Below are 22939 nucleotides of genomic sequence, written 5' to 3'. Positions count from 1 at the left end.
TATGAGCTTCCTCTTCATCAACATCATACTATCTGAGGAGAAAAAGAGAAAATGGAGGGAGGCTAATTACTTTCCTAGTTCTGCAATTAAACAGCACAGGAATGCTTTTTTTCAAACATACCTCTCAAAATAATTAAACCTTTTTGTGCCAAGCATTCTAAGGACCTGTGCCACAGATAATTATTTACCTGTTCTCAGTTACATATCATGAAAGACATATCTCTGCAAGTGAGGCAGGAACTCCCAAGCTCAGTTTTTCAACTTCAAAGTTAGCCTTAAAACCACTGGCACTTGCAGCAGCATCTACTCCACGTCAATTGAGATAGATGCCTTTTAATGATACTTTTGCCAAACCCTTTCAAAGCAGAAATATAAAAAGGCATTGAATCTCTGGAAGCTAATTAATACTGTAATGATCTCAATCTACAGAGAGTAAGGTTATCAACGTGGTGATCACAGAAGAGCACTCTCCTGCATGCAGTCAAAGACCAATTGTTTCTCATTGGTAACTCCTTTCTGTAGTGACATTGTTCATGACAGAGACATTTTTAAGGACAAAACTTGAGGGAGCTATTATAAGAATAAATAAGAGCAAAGTACAGATAACCAAATACACAAATGCAGGAATCTATTTCAAACATTCCTACCTTAGGCAAGACAAAAGGCAGTTTAGCATCAGCTTTGTATTGAAGAGCTTGACTGTGATGGATAGAGGAACAAATCTAAGATGCAGGCAAACTGTCCAAATTGGAGTCTGTTGACAGCTGTAAGCTGGATTTAGAAGATCACCACATCTACAAGAGCCTAGTGTAAAACTGATGAGTGCTAAAGCTTGCAGCCAGCAAAGACAGTTGAAAATATAACTGTCATGTCAAAAAGCCCCAGATGAAGTGGTTCCACAGGACTTTTCGCCAGTATCATTAAATATACTTTGGGGTCCCAAAAGAAGAAAGACTTCAAGTGCAAATAGGGAGGGGAGGAAGACAAGGGGCTATCCCAGTTCCCTCAAACTCCACAAGACGCCAGCAAGGAGCTGCCAAGAAACCATCTTGTTCAAAGAATCTTTATTAAAAGGCCCCAACTGTTGCTAAATTAACCTCAGAGAGAGGTTATCTTTACCTGCCCAGGTGGTAAAGAAAATTACTAATCACGTTACTGTGGTAGGCACATAAGACAATAGAGATTAGTGGGGGATGGATGGCCTACTTACCTTTCCTGTTAACTCACCTCAGCAGTTTGCTCACTTGCACCTAGGCAGGATTAATATCTGGGAGATTACAGGACGCTCCGTCTTCATTTTTTTACAGAGGGAAGTGTCCCAGAGGTGACAGACACTGTCCTGCTTTAACTGATTGCTCTACTAGACTAAGCGGGCAGAGCAGTGCCATGTCTGCCAGCAGGAAGGAGGAGGGCAGCCTTCATAGTCCCCCCTTCTCCTCCAGCTGCTTGTGACAAAAGCAGGCCCAGGGAGGGGAAAAATGTGTATGTATTCCCATGGTGTTCTGAGGTACATTATTTGTAACTATTTCGTGATTATTAGGAACTTTTTTGAAAGTTCCCCATAACTGGCAGAGTGTGTAAGCAGTAGGCAGAGCCTCCCCAGTCTAAAATGGCCAAAGTGGAAGCCAACATTCAAGAGCCAGAAGCTCTGGCATGAAAATTTCAGTGTTCCTCCTGAAGCTGACACCCGGCACCTGGGTGGGCAATGCTTTTGGGCAAATGGCAGACATTCTTCATTGGCAAATCCAAGTATCTTGGCTCTCAATGCATGAAACACCGTTACCAGGACAACAAATTGCAATAAACACTCCCTCCTTTTCTCACCAACACATTCAAATGTGAAGAAAACTCACATCACACGTTTAAAATGAGTACAGTGGTTAATTTCAAAGTGAAGAAGACTACATGTTGACCTCCATTACATTGCCCAGAATAAAAAAACAAGGCAACTCTTTAAGACACCAAATGAGATCACTTTAATTAATGAAACCTGTCCATCTACCTAATTCATTTGAACACTTGTCATCTGTAGAGCAACTTTAAAATTACATTAAAGGGATTTACACAAACCAGCTTTAGTTTCTTGAATGGGCTGAAGTACAGAAATCCCTTTACTTTCTACACAGGTTTGTAAAAAATTAAATGCAAACAGAAGAGAAAAATTAAGCTACTATTTTTATATGCTGCCTGGAAAACATGTTTTCTACTTCATACCTTTGAGCCATTAAAAATATTTCTACTGTGACACGATTCCTCTGTCCAGACATGAAAAGACTTAATAAATCATGCTGACTAATACTCTCCTGAACTTCAGAGGTTTCTCATATGCTTTTTAATATTACATGCTACCACAGAAGTGAAAGCTTTTTTTTTTTTGCTTTTTTTTTTTTTAAATAAAACAAACAACCAAACACTATAGCTTCTCTCTGCCCCAGTGCTGCCATGTTTTCAATTATCTTTTGATTTTAGTGGATTCAGGTCAGTGATATTGACATCTACCTGCGTGCAAATAAATACAAATGCAGGGACTTATAACACACGGTACAGTACAGTACACTGATCAATTGTGAATTCATTAGAAGGAAACAGTTCATAAAGAGAGTTGGTTTTTATCTCTTTAGCAAGGAGTTCTCACCTCATTAAAGCAAGTGTCAGTCTTACTGTTCATCTCCAGAAACTTAAGCATGCCAAAAAGGAAAAGTAAATACAATTACTCATTACGACCTTCTTGTCTGGGCTTCAAGCTTGTTTTGCCCTAAGGAAAAGGCAGGTAAAAAGCGTAGTTCTCTGTTTTGGTTTAAATCACCCCAAGTATTTTGCTCTTCCTTGCCATCAGGAATTCAAAAACAATAAAACAAACTCCTTGTTTATTTAGCATTTAAAATCAAGTTTCCATCCTCTTTCTCCCGGAAGCAAATATATGAATAAAACAAAGGGTTTTGTTCTCAGGAAAAAGATGTAAAAAGCAACTCCCTGTTTTCCAATCAACCGAGCTTGTAAGTGTCCCCTTTTACAGGCTATAAACAAGGCAAACTCAGAGCTGAGCACAAAGCATTGCTTCCACATGCACCTGGCTTCTCTCAGCATGAGCACTGTGCTCTCTGCCCATGCCAATCACCTAAATCCTTAGTTTACAATTAGCAATTGTTTTGAGTGTACCAGACAAAAAGTAGTGATGGATGCTCCTCATCCCTGCCAGTTCACTGTACCTCTCCATGAAAAACCCCTGAATTTCCATGCCTGCTGCCTTCACAAGGCTTCCAGGCTAATCTATATCTTCAGTAAATGCTCTGCCAAACTTGGTATAGAGTCAAGTACCATTTTCTTTAGCTGCATAAGTTAATAAGTTATTAGCAAGGCTACTAGATGAAAAAATTCAAACAGTTTTGCACAACAAAGCATTCAAAATTCATCTGCAGAGATGCACAATCTTTGAGATTGCACAGCCCAAGCAGTATAGCAAGGCAAAGTGAAAATTTATTTAAGAAATTCACTAAGATAATCACCAAAAAAAACCAAGCAACCCTGCTTTTCTCATTGTGGTAATTCATTACAGATATTTATTAATCAATCATTTAAAATACACTTTGGGCCATACATCTTGTAGATAATAGTCTTTTGAAAGCCACCCTGTGAGACTATTCCACTTACAATACTATTTAAGGATGTTGCAACTACATTTTTTAAACAAAAACCTACTGTAAAGTTCCTCTAATTAAGAAATGCATAACATTCCCCATCTCCGAGACCAATCTTTGAGATAAATATGATTTTCTAACTTCTAGATTCAGATCTCCAAGGGCCTATTATCTAATATACAATTTATTTCTTTGTATCAAATGGCCTTATCTCATCTAAATATTTTTTTCTAAAATACTACATGCAACAGTACACTAAGCAAAAGGGGAACAGAAAATAGAATCATGGTAACACAATAATCAAGAGCATATTAAAACAATCATCTAGCTCAAACAGAGAGATTACTGTTTTGGAAAATTAGTGGTACTTTTAAGTCAATTCAAACAACTTTCCTCCAAATGTTTCATTTCTTTTAATACTGTTACCAGTACTGAAATAAATTCACCAAAAGGAACTTTGCCTCAAGCTCAAGGCTCCCTATTGAATAATTCAAAAGCAAGGCAATCACAGTGGCTTAATTAAAGGGCCCCTGCTCAGTTTCTTCATTTTTCCCATATTGGTCTCATATACAATATGCCTCTATAAGAAATTAAGTAATTATGTAGCAACTATGCTGCTTCCATTTTTTTGACAATGCAATTAAATTATCCTCCATGTGACCCCACATTAGCAAAATTGACAACTGAGATACCCACATGAGCATCCTCAAATCCAGTCATTTGTGTCCTGACAAGAACGGGAAAAGGTAAAGCTTCAGTTGGCACCTTTCTTCTTGACATGTCTCCAGCATGGGGTGAGGCTGAAATACCTCACAGAAGACAGCCTTGAAAATTTGTAACAGACCATGCTTGGAGACTCTGCCACTGGCATCTTTACTTCAGTCTGGAAGGGGCAAGATGTTCTCATCCAGAAAAATCAGTAGGCCTAATTAGTTCCTCCCCCCATAAATCCCGCTTCTCTAATGACCTTAGAGCATTATGGCTACAAGAACATTCATCCTGCCCCCTTCAATCACAAGCTCTATATGGACAACTTAAAACAGCAGACACAAGTTTATCTGCTGGTTTGAATATGGTCTGCAAATGCATCCATTGGGAATTTTCAACATGTAACATGGTATGAGAGAGTTGTGTGCAGCAATTCTGTATGCCATCATTAACATGTTAGTCTACTAAGACATATATCACATATATAACGTAAATGGTACAAGCAGTACTGGTAAGGTACAGCGAATACTCCCCAGGACATTATGTGGAATTCAAAGACAACCTGTGTCCTACAGACACAAAAAGAAGATGCCACATGAATCTGCATAAAAACATCTAGCATTTCTGTACATTTTTTAAAGCAGCAGCAGGAGTCAGTAAAGTTAAAAGCTAAAAGTTATTTATAACACTGAAAATCCAAGATTGCAAAATCTACATGGGTAGAAACAAGATTTTAAGAACGATGAACTCTGCCAAACCCTGAAATAAGACAAGCTGCTGTCCTAGCCAATCTTTCTGAGCAGATCTACTGTCTTTACTATACTGACAGCAAATCTGAGAAATCCACTGTGGCCTTCTGTGCTCCTATCGGTTTCAATACCTGGAGAAGGGGGGCATATGCAAGCTGATGAAAGGCAGATCAGAGCTGCTCTGGACAGCTTGCATCACCAGCCTGCACTGCCTGGCCAATTGCCAGAGCTCCTGCACAGAGCAGAGGAGATTCAGGCCACTTTGGTAATTAATGGCAGCTCTACTCTGTTTTTTTTCTATTTTGTATGGATCACTGTAGTGGCTCTGTGCTAACTGACTAACCACTACCCTGATTCCAAGCCATTAGTTAGAATTTCAAAATAATTCGATCAAACAAAACATACCTCATAAAAGTAAACACTCATTGATCTATTTTAGCCTCCAGAGTCTATTTTAGGCAGCTTTGGATAACACAGGTTCTTTGAGAATTCAGATTAAAGCTTATATTCTGATGCGTTATCTCTGACAGATTGCTTTGCACATTTTAGATACTTGTATTTTTAAAGAGAAATCCAGAGGTCTTTCACAGCAAATTGTGCCTTTTACACAGTAGTGACACCATTACCACTAAACACCATTAACAATAAAAAATCCTTCCACCTCCACTAAAAATTAGAACTTTATTTGCACCCATATATAAATTATTTACAGTAATTGCAACATAGAACAGAGAAGTCTCATGCCCAGCTCTGCTTCTTTTAGACGCTAAAAGGCCACACACAAATTTCAGACTTATTCTAACCTACCAACATATAAAGATTATCTGAACACCCAATCTGTTTCCTGTTTTTGTTGGACAACTCTTTGGATTCCTCAGACTATTTTAGACCTTAGACAGGTTATACCAGTATAATTATGTGAATTATGGGTACAGGAGTTTTTTAACCAGTGTAGATGCATTACTATGAGCCATAATGGGAAAGAAAAATTACCACAGAAAGGTGACTTGGTTTTATGTTCCAGCCTGGACACCTCAATCCACCTAAGCCTGTGCTGATGCAAGGGATGTTTTAAGTGTTCTATGTAATAATAATTAATTACTCCTATGCAAAATCAGAAAAAAAACTAGACACTGTGATCAGTACAAAATTATTACTTATAATATTTACCTTTTACTTGCAGAGTTCCCAGGTGTCATCTGACACAGTGGAAACATCTGTTTCCTCTGCAGATGTTTATAAAGTCCTCTGTATCAAAACCATGGTATTACTGTTATATGATTTTATTTTAAAATCGACACATTGCTGTAGTGTACATGACAAAGATTGAAACATGCAGAGATGCTTCTGCTTTTTCTGCACATTCTGTCCTCAGTTCTGCTCCCGGGGCCCACAGAGCACAGGAGCTACATGCTGACTTCTGCCATGACTCAGCCCACAGGATAGTTTACTTGGATGGTCCTTTAGTTGTGCCAGTACAAATGTTCAAAGGGCTTTACAGCAAAGCAGAGGAAGAAACTGACAGAGTTAAAGAACAAAACAAAAACCTTTTTGGGATGCTTGACTAATATAGGTGATGTGGATTTCAGCCAATGTGACAGAGCAGACAGAAGAAACATGCTACAGTTTGAATGAACAGCCGTGACATACAAGATTGGGGCAAGAGAAAAATAGCAGATTTACTTCATTTTGAAGACAACTCAGAGTCAGTTCAAAGAATGGTGAAGAATTAAGAAAATGTCTGTGAACTTATGTTGTTTTGTTAAGACACATATATTCCTTTGTTAACTAAATCTGAGCGATTGCTCTTCTAAACCTTCACAGCATCTGTCTGAAGACCTGTAGTAACTGACACAACAAGGTGTACCCTAGGTCAGCATGCCTTGGGAGGGTGGGAGCCCAAAAGGGAATGCTTTTAAACTGCCTGAACATGGGTGGTTGAGTCCTTGGGACTTTACACTGCTGAACATAGAGGTCTAATTTCTGTAAAGTGGCACAGAGAGAAGTGGCCAAAATGTTCAAGGACCAGAAACTCTGCTATGAAGATTTCAGTGAAGATTCTGGCCAAGGAGTGTGCCAAAACAAGCCACCTTCCTGTTCCAATCATCATCAACCATAGAGGTCCATTCCTGGTGGCTCGAACTCCTCAGGGGGTTCCATACCACACCAGAATGACACGGGGCTAGCGTTTACAATATCATTTTGGGATGTTTGAGTTTATTTTTAGATTATAAGTAGTTCAAGTGCAAACATAAATACCCAAAGGAGAGTCCACCTCCCTCAAAACTTAATAGATACAAAAACTAGATATTGGCACTTCCAAGAACACAACAATTGGCTCAGGAGGTTCCCCAACATTAGATAAAATGTCTCAGGCATTAGGGCTGTGTGTACAACTGAAAATTCAAAGAGAGATGATGATTAATTTTCAGTCAGCGCAAAAGGACTTCCAATCCACCGATTTCAACATCTCGCCTCATCAACATACAAGAGATGTACATTATCTTTTTTTCTAAAACAAGATCCACCAAAACAAACACTGGCATGTGATATTTGAGTATGCTAAGAACAGGATTCAAAGGAAGAGACCTGATCACTTGTTATAAGCAGACAATTGGGACACTGCTTATCATCTCAGTAAGGTTCTAAAATAGTTTCAGAGAGTTACAGACTGTGCTGCAAGTTGCCTGTTTCGAAATGACACATAAATACAGTTCAGCAGGCTCATATAAAATTGCTAAAGCCAATCCAATTCTGAATAGAATTACACTTGCAGAAAGCTGCACCTTACCTATTCTAACCCTCATGATCTAGGTTATGGGCCTTCATAACACAAATTCTTTAACTGTCATAAGAAAATACCCAGATTTGCTTTTAACTGTATTTTCTGGATCCTCTCAGACATTACACTGATATGTACCACATACATGACAATAACATATGTCTTCAAACTCAGTATGGTGCCTCCAAAACACGTAGATCTTTTCATCCCACCTGTAATTGCATGAAAACAGAACATATTCTTCTTTTACTCAAATACTCAACACATGCCATAGATAGTTGAACTGTACTACCAGTACTGAAAACAGAACACAAGCAGATCAGTATCATCACAGTAAATTTCAATTCTTTCCAGCTGAGAGGAGACAGTCCACACTTGAACTACCAAAATATGAATCAACTGAATTGGCAAATTTATTTTAGAGACCAATGCCAATGATTACAGGACAAGCCAAATAGCTACATTATGGGATTTTTTTTTCCACAGAAACATAACTTACTCTTCCTCTTTTTTTATGAGCAAAGCACACATGCTAATTTCTGCCAATAAAATACTGCAAACTGCACTGTTGTTTACACTGGTTATAGCATGATAACACAATACTGCAACATGCTGCTCTATAAATAACTTTCATGCAAATTAAAAGGTTAGCATGGAGATTTCTTAAGTATAAGTTTTGTTTAGAAAGGGGCCTAGGTCACTAATTTATCTCTGTGAAGCAGCAGTTGCATGACAGTTAATTTTTGGTCAGAATTAACTAACACTGTCATTGAACTACCTCAGAACAACTTCTTAGTGAGGCCCAGGTCCAGAGGCCACTGAGCACCCTGGGGCCACCCACCTATATTTGTCTCTGGCAGAAGGTGTGGCTCAGCCACATGTCAGTTTCCTGCAAAAGCTAAGTTACTTTCAGGTTGAAAATGTAAGTAGGAGTAGGATATTGGTTCATGAAGACCAGTGCCTCCTTGCATGTCTTGTAAGAGATGTAAAGAGAAAGATAGTAGAAAAGAGGTCTGTGTATATCTTGAAGATGTACCTCTTCTATGAAGAAGAATTAAGCTAGGAGCTAGTATGGTCACTAGCAAATTCATCTGTAGTAAATAATACAGTACAATAACTCATCAAAGCTGGAAGAAATGACAGAACTAGGCTAGAACTAGGACTGCAGCTCAACCCAGCAAATACCCGAACAGAATAAAACTTGGTATCAAATGGATTAAGGAAGCTTATGGAGCTTTATTCATATGGAACGTGAAGAGGTTGCTGACCTAGAATAAAAGGCAGCACTAGAAATGAGTTTAGGGATGGGGCTCAGGCCAGTAGATGTTGCTAAGCTGAAGCTTAGAAAGTACCTCCAGGTTAACATGAGAAGTGGTGCTGGGTTAGACCATCTGACTGCAGAGATCTGTGAGATCAGGAGCGAGATAATGCTAAGATTAAGAGGAGAATTAGAGTTTGAGCATGATCTGGAAGAGGCTGATGCATCATCTAGTTTCAATATCAGGGAGGGCCACATGCCATGATAAGATGCCACAACAGGACTCTCCACACCCTTAGCAAGCCTAACACACCTGCCAGGCCCACTCTGCATATATCCTCTGTTGACACAAAGCTATGCGTGTGATGTAAACTTGATGCACTCCAGACCCCTTTAGCCTACTTTGTATGTTCTTGTATAGTGTGTAATAAACCAGAATATATGGATTTCCCATACTACATGTGAACAGGCACTGCCTTTCTTGTGTGCATATGCTGTGGATGAGGACAGGCAAGAGTACCCCAAAAACAGAAAGCAGCTGCCTGAAAATATCCAGTCCTTATTGTTTCTATTTCTTCCTTCATTTGCACCAGATCTACCAGGTCTGAAATATATCAAAGTCAAAAAAAGTTAAATGTGGCAAATAGTATCTCCTCTCTTCATAGATACAGTCTTTAAAACAGTCATTCAAGTCTACATAGCAGATTGGTCCTGCCAAGGAAATCAAAAGCCAGATCAACCAAACGTACAGACATGCAGCAGAAAAGCCCATCTATGTCTTCTCCAAAAAAAGCAGCTTTGCCAGCGGTGACCTTGGCAGAGCCATTAAGAACTCTTTTCTCAATTCTTGGGAATAGATATCCGCCACATTACTCAGAATTTTCCACATCAGGGGCGGGTTCAGGATTGACCTTACCTAGTTTAGATTACAGCAGAACTTGACACATATATTACCTATCTCTGTGTTTTAATCTCAATACTGGCTCACCCACATTAACAATCTACAGGAAAATTCAGATTTAGTGGTAAGAGAGACACTGAAAGTCACAACAAGGATCTGAGACACAAGTCTTATAAGGAGCAGCTAAAGGGACTGGGATTGTTCAGTGTGGAGAAGAGGCTGAGAGACCTCTATGACTACCTGAAAGGAGGTTGTAGTAGTGAGCTGGGAGTCAGTCTCTTCTCCCAGGTAACTGGTGACAGAAAGGTGGTGAGGCACTGGCACAGGCTGCCCAGGGAAGTGGTGGAGTCACTGCCCCTGCAGGACTTCAAGAAACAAGCTGATGTTGCAGTGAGGGACATGGGTTAATGGGCATGGTGGTGATGGGTTGGTTGATGGTTGGACTTGATAACCTCAGAGGTCTTTTCCACCTTAATGATTCTGCAATTCAATGACACTTTTTGGAGAAAGATGCAACGCATAATCCCATTTCAAGGACAAAATCATGTCCACACCGGAGACTATATACTTAAAAATTTTAAAAATCAGTACAAGTATCATGCAGCCCACCTCCACTATTTTTCAGGCTTGCAATTTGAAGAATGCAGGGTAGGCAAAAATGATTGAAAAATGATGAACAAGCAAACCTGCTTCAGCATTCACTACAAACTGCAGAGGAGAAAGCTTCACAGTGAGTCGTGCTAGGAGAGAATTACAATAATGATGCCTTTGTGCAACAGTGAGTGGGTAAATTAGGGTGTAGCCTGCAATATGGCTTAGCGCTGGAGGGGAAAAAAAGTCACATCCAAAACATGGCCTTATCCTTGAAAAGGTTTGAAGTCAAGAAAAAAGAATATCGCAAACTTGCACAAATGTAAAAAATGACAAGAATGATAATGCTGTTCTAGTACTGTCAATGAATTAATGACGCAGAGTAATAAAGGCAAGTCACAGAGTTAAGCCTGCAGCAAATAACTTAGGTGAAAGCAACAACAGCAAAAAAGAGGGAGATGAAGTTAGGATGATGTAGAATTGACAGCTGAAAATCATTCAGCTCATTGAAGTGATATCACAAAAGCAGTACATTTCCAGAATAAAAAGAAATAGATAAGCAAAAAATAATAGAAGTTAAGATGCTGATTTTAAAACACGTAAGTATGCAGATACCTCAGGCCAGCAGAGATATGCATTAATAAAGCCAAAACAGAAAGTCCAACACTCAGCAGTTCTTGGCTGAAGACTGACCAAACATTTTTTTATGCCCTCTGAGTTCCAGGCAAGTGTACCAGTGTAACTGAAAGATTTCAGAGAAGCTTTTCAAACTTATATTTTCTTACTTGCAGACATTAAGTAAAAAATGTGCAAAATAATTGTGCCTACAAACCTCTCTGCCCTCAGCTCTGCATTACAGGCTCTCTCCCTCTAGTAACCCAGCTTTGATTGTTCCACCACTTCATGGCATTTGTACCAAACAGGGGGAAAGGGGATATATTGATTGCATGTATCCCGTACAGCACGGACATAAAACCATACTGTTTGGAGTAGCTCCTACAGGGGCTTAGCAGATTGCTCCTTCATGCCTTTGCTGCTGCTGGCCATGCACAAGGAAGTCACCTGGCAGCAAGGAGAGAAAAGCAGCCCTCACTTCCTCCTGCTGCCAGGGCATTAGCTCAGAAAGCCTCAGAGACAAGGGGCTTGAAGGTGAGAGTGTGCCATCCAGCCTGGCCACCCCTTCAACTGCTCCCTTCATTGGTCCCTCTGACCTTTATTGCTTCTCTGAGGAAAGAAAAAAGGAGGCTTTACAAATTTAGCATTATTTATGCTTAAGAGAGGAAAGGGAGGTGTCTTGGTCAGGGCAGTACATGTATAGAAGTCACTGTGCTGGGCTGGTAAGTGGATTGCAGTGAAGCGTGTAGAGCCCTGTCATGGTGAAAAGCAGGAACAAGGGGATGTAAATCCTCCAGAAAATGGCCAAATGGGAACACGCTGTGAAGTTTACAAGGAGTTGTTGTCAATGCTACTTTTCCAAATTTAAAATTTCCGATTTAAATTTCCAATTTAACTACATGTTCAAAAGCATCTCAAACAAAAGCTATTCCCATTCTAACTTCCTGAGAAATTTCCTCTTTACTATCAGCCCATGAAAATCACCAAGTTTCGGAGGAGTCTCTTTTCTGCATGCTAATACATCCTTATGTGCTATCCTGGATGTTCTGTTCCAGACTCTTCTGTGAAATGTTGAGCTTCTCATCCTTATGATAAGATATGAGTTGCACTTAAGAACAAACAACATACAATGTTCAATCCACTTTTAACATGCTTATTAATATCTTTGTCTCCACTAGAGACTCTAAAATTTGTACTGAAGATTATTCTATAGGAAACAGAGGATAAAAAGCTTCTAAATCATTGTTCATGGCAGACCAGATAATACTGAAGAACCTTTTGCAATTAAAATTCCTAAACTGCATTTCTAAATCTCGCAACTCAGGTCAAGAATCACAATCATAATTATCATCAATGAAGTAGTGTATATTGACTCACTCCTTACAAATAAGCTACCCTTATAAAAGCAGTCTTCTGCTCCAGTACAGAAGGGAGGCAAAGGAAGAAACTGATGAAGAATCATTAAAGCAGCACTGCACTAATAAAAAGGTGAGAAAATTGAAACAACCTGTGAAGTAACCAAACGTACACAAAGTAATAGGTGTTACACCAGAAGGCTCAGTATCCAACGCAGAGATGAAATCAGAACGTGATATGAATGGCAGACCCTAAAGTTATCATGGTCTTGCTGTGTCTCACTGTCAAAATGAAATACATGAAATGCATGTCATTTTTGCAAGCAAAGATTCTTTAAAGAACCAGGAAAATCGGAAATCAAAAAAGAAAACAGATAGTATGAAATTGGACAAGAACACAGAAAACAGATGATTTTCTCACTGACAAGGACAGTGGGACAGTGGGACCCATATAATCTGCCTATTAGTGTACCTTCATGACGTCCTTATAGGAATGAATAGCCTCAACTTCCTCTTGGTCATCATCGTCATCATCCTCCACCCCCTCATCCAGCGCATCGTACCCCTCATCTCGACTGCCATCGGTTTCTGTGGTGTTGGTCATGTGATCTATCAGCTGCTCCAATGGAGGACTTAATTCCCGCTCTTCATTGTCCTTCAAGCCATAGTCCAAGGCTTTGTATATAATAATCCCTAGGGATTCAATTACCTGTAAAAATAAACAAGAAATGTTTGTGAATGCTGTTCATCACTATTTCCCGGTGTTTGCATAACAACTACAGCAACTGAAAGGATGATCGACATCAAAACCTAAGAGAAAAAAGATCATCTACTACCTTACAGTAGCACTTCAATAATGCAGCACATAACATGCAAGAGCAGATCATACCACATACCTTCTGCTTTCTTATTTCAAAGTCACAATTTAAAAACAAAGTAGGAACCTCTAAGATTATTTTTCCTTTTCACTTCTAAAATGACAAATGTCAGAAGACAATAGTATAGATTTTTTAAGATTACATCACATACATATTATCTTCTTCTCCTGGAAAGAAGAAATGAGAAGAAGTGAAAAGAAAGAGTAAAGATGCCTTTTTCCTCCCTCAAATGGTGTCTCCTCCAAATACTTGGAAACTGGCCTTCAGTTTCTACATCACTTCATTGACGTGAGAAATGTCTGGATGCAGCTGTGGATATCCCAATATTAACTCATGGAGCACTGTGATATCAGTCCCCAGGAACTCCTTTGTCTGTTGCACATGCTCTACTGACGCTATCAACACCTGAATTTCATAGTAATGAGGTATCATCATGAGTTTTCATAGAATTAAAGATGTTCTTTTTGTGCTCTGTCAAGAGCAAAGCAAACAAATGATTCCTCATCCAGTGAAAGATAGCAATAAATTACCATGAACATCCCAAAATGTTAACTGCCCATTTCCTTTCTTCGCATCAACTATTTTCCTTAAGAATAATGCTGAACGTTGTCTAACATTGCAGAGATGTAACAAGATGACATTTCAAAGTGAGGAGTTTGGAAAAGGGTTTTAATGGAGAGGGAAGGGGAAATGGGCTTGCAAGAATAAACCACAATAAGGTAATAGTAGATGCTGGGAGATCCTTGTCTGACAAGGAAAGGACTGGAGCTATTGCATGTAATCTCTAATCTTTCCTGTGTGTTGTGATGGCCAGTGTGTCACACAAATGAGCAGTGTAGGAGTGGTTGGCACTAGGGCAACTTTAATAACAGAAGTATTTCTAAGCATACCAAACCCTGTCATCAAATGTCATTTTCAACCTGTCATCAAATGTCATCAGGCTTTCAGTACTATCCTGGTCAACATTTTTAAAGCAGATTTTTCAAAGTCATTTTGAGTAAATTGGGCTACACATTTGGATTCTTAAAATGTTAAAATTGACTCTCCAGCAACTCATTTGTTGTTACACTGCAAGTCATTTTTTGTCTGAGCAGTTGTAGGCTAGCAAAGACATAGAAATGAGGACCTACTAGACAACTTTGTGGAGCAGCTGTACACATGCATAATACTTCTTTTCTCTGCTGAGATCTCTGTTGCGCTAATTCACTTTGCAAGACAGTGGTTAACAAACAAATATAAATTCCAATAAATAAAAAACACCCTTTTAGAATCTATTTCCAATAACTGAATTCAAAATGAACAATTTTCCTGTACTGTTTTCTTGAAATGTGTTTGCGCTTATTTGAAAAATATTCCTGAAATACAATTCAGGAAAGTGATCAGGCAAATGAATGAACACAAATTTGATTTAGTTATTTCAAAGAACAGATTCTGGGTCAGAAAATGCTAGTGTGACAGTCAAGCACAACGAGGAAGCATCACTGTATGCCTGCTCCATTCTCACAGTTCCCAGCCATCTGCTGTGACTCACTTTGGAAACTGGACACTGCACGGTTAAAGTCAGTAAAAGCGCTGTAACAGATTAAAATTTATATTTGTAACATATCTGGTTTGCCTCTTCAATACGGTATTTTGCAGTAGCTGCCTTGCAAGACTTGCACTGTAATAAAAAATCTGAACAAATGAAGATTACATAAAGTAAAATACATTTTATTGGTACTCAGGTATGTTTCCTCTAACTCTGGTTCTCAGTGCAATCTCAACATAAATTCTTTCAGCAACTGAATGGGAACAGAAGAATTACCAGTCACTTCCAACCTGAAGTGGACCTAAATGAAAACGAAGTACAACTGAATACTTGTTTTGATAATTAAAACACCTGGGATTAAGCCCAGTGTAAATGATTGCTAATTTTAATAAAAGTAAATTTGAAAGAGCTTAACATTCATGAAAAAGACTGAAATGCCTAAATTAGATGCAAATAATGTAATGTCATGTAGTGATAACTGCAGAACACATATCCTGGATTTTGCTATGCCAACACTTGGGGAAAAAAAATAAAAGGGGGAGTATAAAGAAAGTGCACACTCCTTGCCTCTTTCTGTTTGGGAACATTGGGAACAGGATTAAGGCATTCAGGAGCACCACAGCTAAAGCTGGATGACAGCTGCTGCATTCTTTGATGTGCCAGCAGTGGGGTTTTTGCAGTTCAGTAATACGGCTTGCGCATTTTTACGTGAATTTTTACCATGAACAGATTTCCTAATGCATGCAAAGCTGACAAAACATGAAAGCCTGAAGCAGCACCAATTCAGACCCAGATTTCAGTCTTTCAGCTTCTTATTTAGAAGTCATGATCAAAACTGTGTTTATCTATGTCTGTCAGTACCACGGGTTCACCGTGCCAAGAGACAAAAAGCACTGAGCTTCTTAACTGAGAAACTTTCTGTGACTTGCATTAAAACTGAGAACATTCCGCGCTCTGAGTGATACTGGTTTAATCAAGGCTCCTGTAAAACCACAAGTGCCATACGAATATCAAACAGAAGTCCTAGAACCACCCAAGCCTCCTACCTGAGCAAAATTACTAATGCCACTTTACACACAAAAAAAACTTTCACATTTATGTAACAAGAACCACAATATATAAAGTTAAACAGATCATCCTTTACCTATAACATAAATCAAATACAAGCAAAAAAGGAAAATATTTTCATGGTTGAATTGATAAATCAATAAATATGTGGTTTACTGAGCTGGATAAACAGGGATTAATACAGTATGGTTAAAATAGCATCACCTATTTTAAAAGAAATCAATTCTGCATTGCACTGATTGTTAATTGAACATGAAATAAATACTTCTGGCACCTAACAAGTGACAAGTGCTGACACAGTTTTGATTTATATCCATGAATGCAGAGTTATAGGAGGGGGGAAAAGAGTATAAGGAACTTAGCAAAGTGCTGTTTTAAATCAGAGTTGTACATTAACACATCAAAACAAGTACATGCCATTGAAACGAGTGTCAGTACCAATGATAAACAAGGCTGCTTGATTCAGATTAAAAACAATATAAATCAAGTTCTGCACCTCGAGTTTTTAAATCATTTGCTCCTGGCTGATTTAAATTTTGGCAAAGGACCTGATCTCTCAAATCAGTCAGTAGCTAAATAATTTTAAGAAAATAAACAAGGAAGCTTGCATTGTTTTGCTTTACACCTTCTCCCCAAGTTCTTTTGAAAGTCATGGCTTCAGACCAAAAAATGCCAACAACAAACACCAAGCATTTCCCACAGACTGAACTTGCACTCTTATGTCTCTTATAATCATTAGCGAAAGGGGAATTTTGTCTCACTGTGAGTATTCTTTCAGTTCCTACACCAGCATGGACTTGTATTATACTATTATCTTATAACAGGTTGCAATAAGCTTGCAAGAGACTTTGCAGAACGTACTGACTTTACACATGGTGTCCTTGTGTTCCTTTTACACACACTAAAAACAAATCCCAAACCATTCATGTCTTTTTCATAAACAAACACCCAATGGAACTTTCCATTCTGCATACATTCCTCCAATACATTAAGGCACGCCTCTCACAAAGGGGGTCATTACTTCCCAGGTCTTTTATAGGGCATAAGTCTAGTTCTTGCTGTGAATGCTGCCAATTTCACATTCCTAAAAATCTTCAAATATTCAGACTCTGTATAGGAGTAAAACATCCTAGACAGTGAAATCACTTCATTTCACTTCTTTAAAAAAATAATGAAATTGAGAAGAATCCTTTTCCCCTTTACCATAGATGTTTCTGACCCTTTCTGAAACTTGGGCAAGAGACAGGATCTGCATGCCATTCCCCCCTCCACTCACTGCACACACAATAGGGCACTGTCTAAGCTTTCATCCCCTTCCTAGGGTTTGCTTCAGTTCTTAAACAAAGCAACAAAGCCTAAGGACAAGCTGATACTTAGAGCAGTAAAGGGCTTTTTTCAGCTCAAATTCCTGTCCATGCCTGAAGTTCAAGTTCTCCCTTCCTCCAAAAACCACATCGGTTTTACAGCCCTAAATCAGGATTTAAAAGGCCATAGACCTCCAGCTCCTAAGGTGAGTGACTTAGAGCTTTCCTGTGGGGACCTTGAACACAGTAACTAGTAATGATACTATTTGCATTACTACTGCAGTGTCTTTCATGAATTCTATTTTTTCTTAATTAAAAAAAAATCACAATTATTAAATGCTCACTAGCAGATCTCCAACATATTTATGACAGAGAATACCCTGCCTTATGGTAAGAGAGCTGAGAACCTGAGGACAACCTGTAGATACCCACCCACCCTATCAGCATGCCAGGAGCTCCACGCCGCACTTCAGGTATTGCTGCACAGACTTACTTATAGACACCTCTGAAATCAAGGGTAATATTCTGCTGCACATTAGGATATGCACAAGTTTTTGTTGTAAAATTCTGTGATACAATCCAAAAGACAGATGTGTTCAAATCTTACAAATGTTTGTCTCCAGCTAGATAGAGCAGAGCAAGCTACTGCCCTGACTGCCACTGCCCTTTGTAGCAAAGGAATTTGCTTGTTTCTTCAGCATCTAATTCTATCACTGAGGGACCTCACTTCCAGGATGGGTGAGCAAACAGCCTGGTTAGGATAAACCCTGGTACACATTTTGGTTATTTGCCTCATCATCAGATGTCCTACATAACTCTCAAGGGTACAACTCAGCAGGCTGTTGTCACAGACTTGCTACTGTTACCACAGGCTGCAGGTACACCAATGTCAATTTTACCACAGCATTCCTTGGCATTAACAGGCCAGCACTACCCAGGTTTTAATAGCTGGGGACATCACTAAATTTAAATACGACCTTCACAAAACTGGAGCAACTTGCAACAGATGATCTAACAAGAAAAGCAGAAACTTTCAACTGCTTCCAGTTGAACAGCAAGGATTCTCAGTGTTTGCAGTGAATCAGGTGAATTACTCATATCCGAAGGATATAGACATAAGATATAGGAATATTTAACTTCTGGGTGGTGTTAGTTCACAATGAATGCAATTAGATACTGTTTTCTGCAATATAATGAGCTTGCTACTTAACACAGAGCAGTAATAAAATACTATAATTTGCTATTTAATATAAAGCAAAAAAATCTGAATATTTTTCAAAACAAAAAATAAGAAAGGAAATCATGAAGTCACAGAATTGCAGGGGTTGGGAGAGACCTCAAGAGATCACTGAGTCCAACCCCCCTACTAAAGCAGGTTCCATACAATGCACATGAACTGAAATGCAAACTTTTAACTAGACCTAATCTGTTTAGGTGCATTCAGATTTAGGAGAACTTACCTATTGTCTTCAAGGGCAGATCTTTTCTAAAATGGCTTTATGTCTGTAAGTCTATCAACCACAGTGTGGGTATGGAGACCTACTTGCTGAATCGTTTTTACTACTCAGTGATAGAATAAAGAGATTCAGTGGTAGAATTCCTGATCAAAGACACAGAACAAGCTTAAAACGTACAAAGAGAACATCAGCCTCTTTTTTTCCTTTGTTCCTACACAGTGAATATGTAAAAAAATTAAGCAGTTAAATGTTCTCGGACCAAGATGCCTCTAATAAAATGGCAGTAAATTAACTGCAAGTTTATTAAGGTTCAATGTAACATAGATCTCCAAGTTATTCAGAGGTTCTGATATAGAATCATCTAATTGTCAAGTCTGGAAAAGATCTCCAAGGCCATCTAATCCAACCATCAACCTACCACCAATATTTTCGCACTACACAATGTCCCTCAGTACGACATCTAGACATTTCTTGAACACTTCCACAGGGAGCCCATTTCATCACCCAACCACTCTTTTGGAGAAGAAAATTTTCTTAACAACACACTCCAGTCCCTCAGTGTCACTCTTGCAGGGAAGGGCCTAAAACTGGACACAGCACTTGAGGTGCAGCCTTATCTGTGCTGATTACAAAAGGAGGATCACTTCCCTGCTTCTGCTGGCAGCACTATTTCTGATATAAACAAGGATGCCATTGGTCTTCTTGGCCACCTGGGCACAAGGTGGCCGTAATACATAAAAGACACAAAATCAGACCTTGTCACAAACTCCTGTTTTAGTTCCCTTATTACCATACAACATCTTCCTCCTTGGAAACCCTTCAGAAGGCACCTGGGCATGGGCTTGGGAAGCCTGCTCTGGATGGCCCTACTGGACCCAGGGGGCTTGGACAAGATGGCATCTAGATGGCCATTCCTACCTCAGCCATGCTGTAAAAGCCACAGAGATTCCATTACTCTTCAGAGCAATGCTTCTTATACATGAGATATTTTTTAAAAAGAAAAGTTTAATTTAGTATTAAGCTGATAAAACTCAATGTGGTAGTATATCAGAATCATTTAATACTGTATTTATCCAACTGAACAAATTACTGTTCTCTTTAGGACATACAATCCTTCAGTATAACTGAATTTACTAAATAAAAGTAGGTCCAAGGAAGCACATTCTTGTTTCTGTTGTTGTTGTTGAATTATAGCTAGTCATTAAAAACAACAACTATACAGGTTGACACAGAAATAGAAGTCTATCAGATAAACTCAGTAGGCCAACAGAAAACAATTAAGTTGACCACCAAAACCAAACCAAGCCACTGAAACTCCAAGGAGCCAATTGTGTAAGAGCTAGAAATTATCATTTTTCTTATCAGTCTTTTAATAAAGCTTTATCTATATTACAATAGAATATCAGATTGAATATAGCGAAGGATTTTGCAGTGAGAGAGAAGTGACTACCTCAAGCAAAACTGGTATAAAGAAAAGGAAAGCAAGTTCAGTAGCTCTGATCCTCAGAACTCACATGACTAGCTTAAATCTGGTTGATATTGCATATCTGCCTATAGTCTGAACTACAAGCTATGGGAGCAAGATGATAAAATAACCTCTCATGACAACACTTAGAGTAGCTTTGATTCAGTTCAATTCACTTTAGTCACAAAGCAATGCAAAATCAATGCCACCTTTATTCAAAATGTCTACAGAGTGCAACTAATCTACTCAACAATTTGATTTATATTAACTTCTTAGCCTTCCCACACAGATTTCTTTTCAGTCACTGGAGTTGTCTGCTACAGGCTTTGCCTCAGTTTAATTAATCAAAAAACTAAGTGAGTAAATACCAGCTATAATGTAAACCTTTTCTTCTCTTGTGACTCATGAACTTTCTCACACCTATTTCCCCCAAAATTAACAATTAGAAAAGCAAAGCAAATAAAATGACAGTAGAATGAAAGCTATTCTTTCAAATACAAATTCTAGATTAATTAAAACCTTACATTGGCATGTATGTCTTACAAGCTTCCCATCAGAGGCCCACCAGAGGCTCTCAACAGACTTCACAAAAGCTGGGCTGCTTTCACTATAGTTGTCAGACCTAAATGTGCATTTCAAGCATTTTATATACAATGAACTTAACTGAGACAGACGAAGCATCTGACACCTCTTCTGATTTAACTGCAGTTTTCCTAAAATCCATCTTTTTCCATTTCAGAAAATGTATGACATTTTGATTCCTAACTGATTTCTCATCAGCCAAATTGATGCAATTTTGAGATTGCCTTAGCTGGAATTCAACCATTATGAACCAAGCCCACATGTTACAATGTTAACAGGCCCTTTTTAAAGTTATGTGCCGCAAAAGAGGGATGACATGCCTTCCTGCTTTGCAGTGAGCAGCGTATGTGTTAAATATACACAAAATATATTTAATATATTCTGCTGGTGCTGAACAATGACAGGAAATCAAATAAGCACGGTTAAGAATATTGTCCTTTTCATGCAGACAAATGGAAGAATTTTCAAGAAGTCCACGGGATACTTGTTTTTACTGCATAGCAATCATAGACCACAGAAATACCTTGCACCACCTTATTGATAAGCGCTCTGCCATATCTATCTAGGACTTACTTCCTAGAGAAAATAATGGAAATCTGCAGACGTGGTCTGGGAACAAAAAGCTAAACAGACTCATAGTGAGATGATTTTTTCCAGACAGATGTGCAAGGAAGCATGAGAGTGACATGAAGGACATGACTTGATCCATTTTCACATGGACTATCACGATAGCCCAAAGAATAACATATATGCTAATCATTTAGGTCACGTATGACCTCTAACCCTGACCGCAGGATGAAAAAGTCTGCACAAAGCTCCCACTGGTATGAATATTCTTCCATGCCCTCCTCCCAGTAAGCAGCAACATCACATCCGTGCGTTTGGGTCACTGGCATTCAAACAAATCCTCCTCCAAGACTGAATGCCTAAGTGAACATAAAGTATTTTAGTAATGAGCAAAGGGAGTTAGTACACAATTACCTTCGAGCTCTCACAGCGGCCTCACTGAGATGACAAGGATTTGCTAGAATAATGAAGGAAAACACTAGTAGGTACTGCTGACCAAATTATCTACTCATAAGAAGTTACAAGCTTGACATTATTTTTTAGTCTTGAAATTCATATACAATGATAGCACGAGAAGCAGCCTTACCCTGAACCATAAAGCAAACAGAATGTATAGCCAAGCTTCAGCAAAAACTTTACCACCTGCTCCTTGGGCTGTAAAACCCCAGAAAAATCATATATGAAGTGACATTCAGAGTTTGCTGCTTCCTGAACTGTTCCTTCTGAACAGTGAAGTCCTTCACAAAAGGAAACCATATTGAAGCATGCCTCTATCACAATTAAAATTTATTGATAAATTAATCATTCAGTTTACAAACTAAAAAAAGAAATCCATCTGCATTTTACATTCACCAAAACAAACAAACAAACAAAAAAAAAACACTTTGAACCCACCGCATTCCGAACTCTGGCTCCTTGCAGAAACCTACACCATACCGCCAGATTTTCTACAATGCTCAGCCTTTGGCTTTCTAATGAAACAGAGATATTATCTACACAATTCATTTAGCTGCTTAGATAGCAGCCAAGTTACTAAATACCTAACCAGTGGTGGCACTGGTGGGGAAGGGTTAATACAAAAACAGATCTGTGTACACTGTCTAGGTACTCTGGAACAATAAGAAGAAAAAAAACGGATTAAGTTTGTTTTTTTTAAAGAAAGGCTACTTGCATTCCAATTAACTAGCCTTGCTGCACCCAAACCAATAAGACAAATTCAACCTACTGAGTGCATTTTGCATTGCTTAGGGATGCTGAGAGTCCCACCAAATTAGTCCTAGAAGAGCCACCCCTGAGTTTCTCCCAGGATGAGGTCTTATTAAAGCTACTCTCCCATTCTTAGACAAAAGAAAAGACAGATACACTAAGATGTGCATAAGAGGTAACGTGGTATCAAAACGAAGGGGGAACAGCAAGGCAGAGTGATTTATAACATCTGTAAGACTGTTCCAGGACAGCTCTAGTATGGCCCCGTACAATTCAACCCTGGATCA

The 22939-nt window shown here is 38.8% G+C and overlaps 1 protein-coding gene across 3 annotated transcripts in view; it reads right to left on the bottom strand.

Annotated features, from left to right (window-relative positions):
* Nucleotides 1-22939, bottom strand: part of SPIRE1 (spire type actin nucleation factor 1) — a 124593-nt gene that overhangs the window by 58048 nt on the left and 43606 nt on the right. For all 3 annotated transcript variants that reach the window (XM_042869534.1, XM_042869533.1, XM_042869532.1), the window contains exon 3: nucleotides 13070-13306. In XM_042869534.1, coding sequence (XP_042725468.1) covers nucleotides 13070-13306 — 237 coding nt within the window. The remainder of the gene's footprint in view (nucleotides 1-13069; nucleotides 13307-22939) is intronic.

Source organism: Lagopus leucura, unplaced genomic scaffold, assembly GCF_019238085.1.
Source record: "Lagopus leucura isolate 7727_CA_CO unplaced genomic scaffold, USGS_WTPT01 Super-Scaffold_100002, whole genome shotgun sequence".
Classification (NCBI taxonomy): domain Eukaryota; kingdom Metazoa; phylum Chordata; class Aves; order Galliformes; family Phasianidae; genus Lagopus; species Lagopus leucura.
The sequence above is the reverse complement of the archived record's forward strand: the minus strand, read 5'-3'. Positions and strand labels throughout refer to the sequence as shown.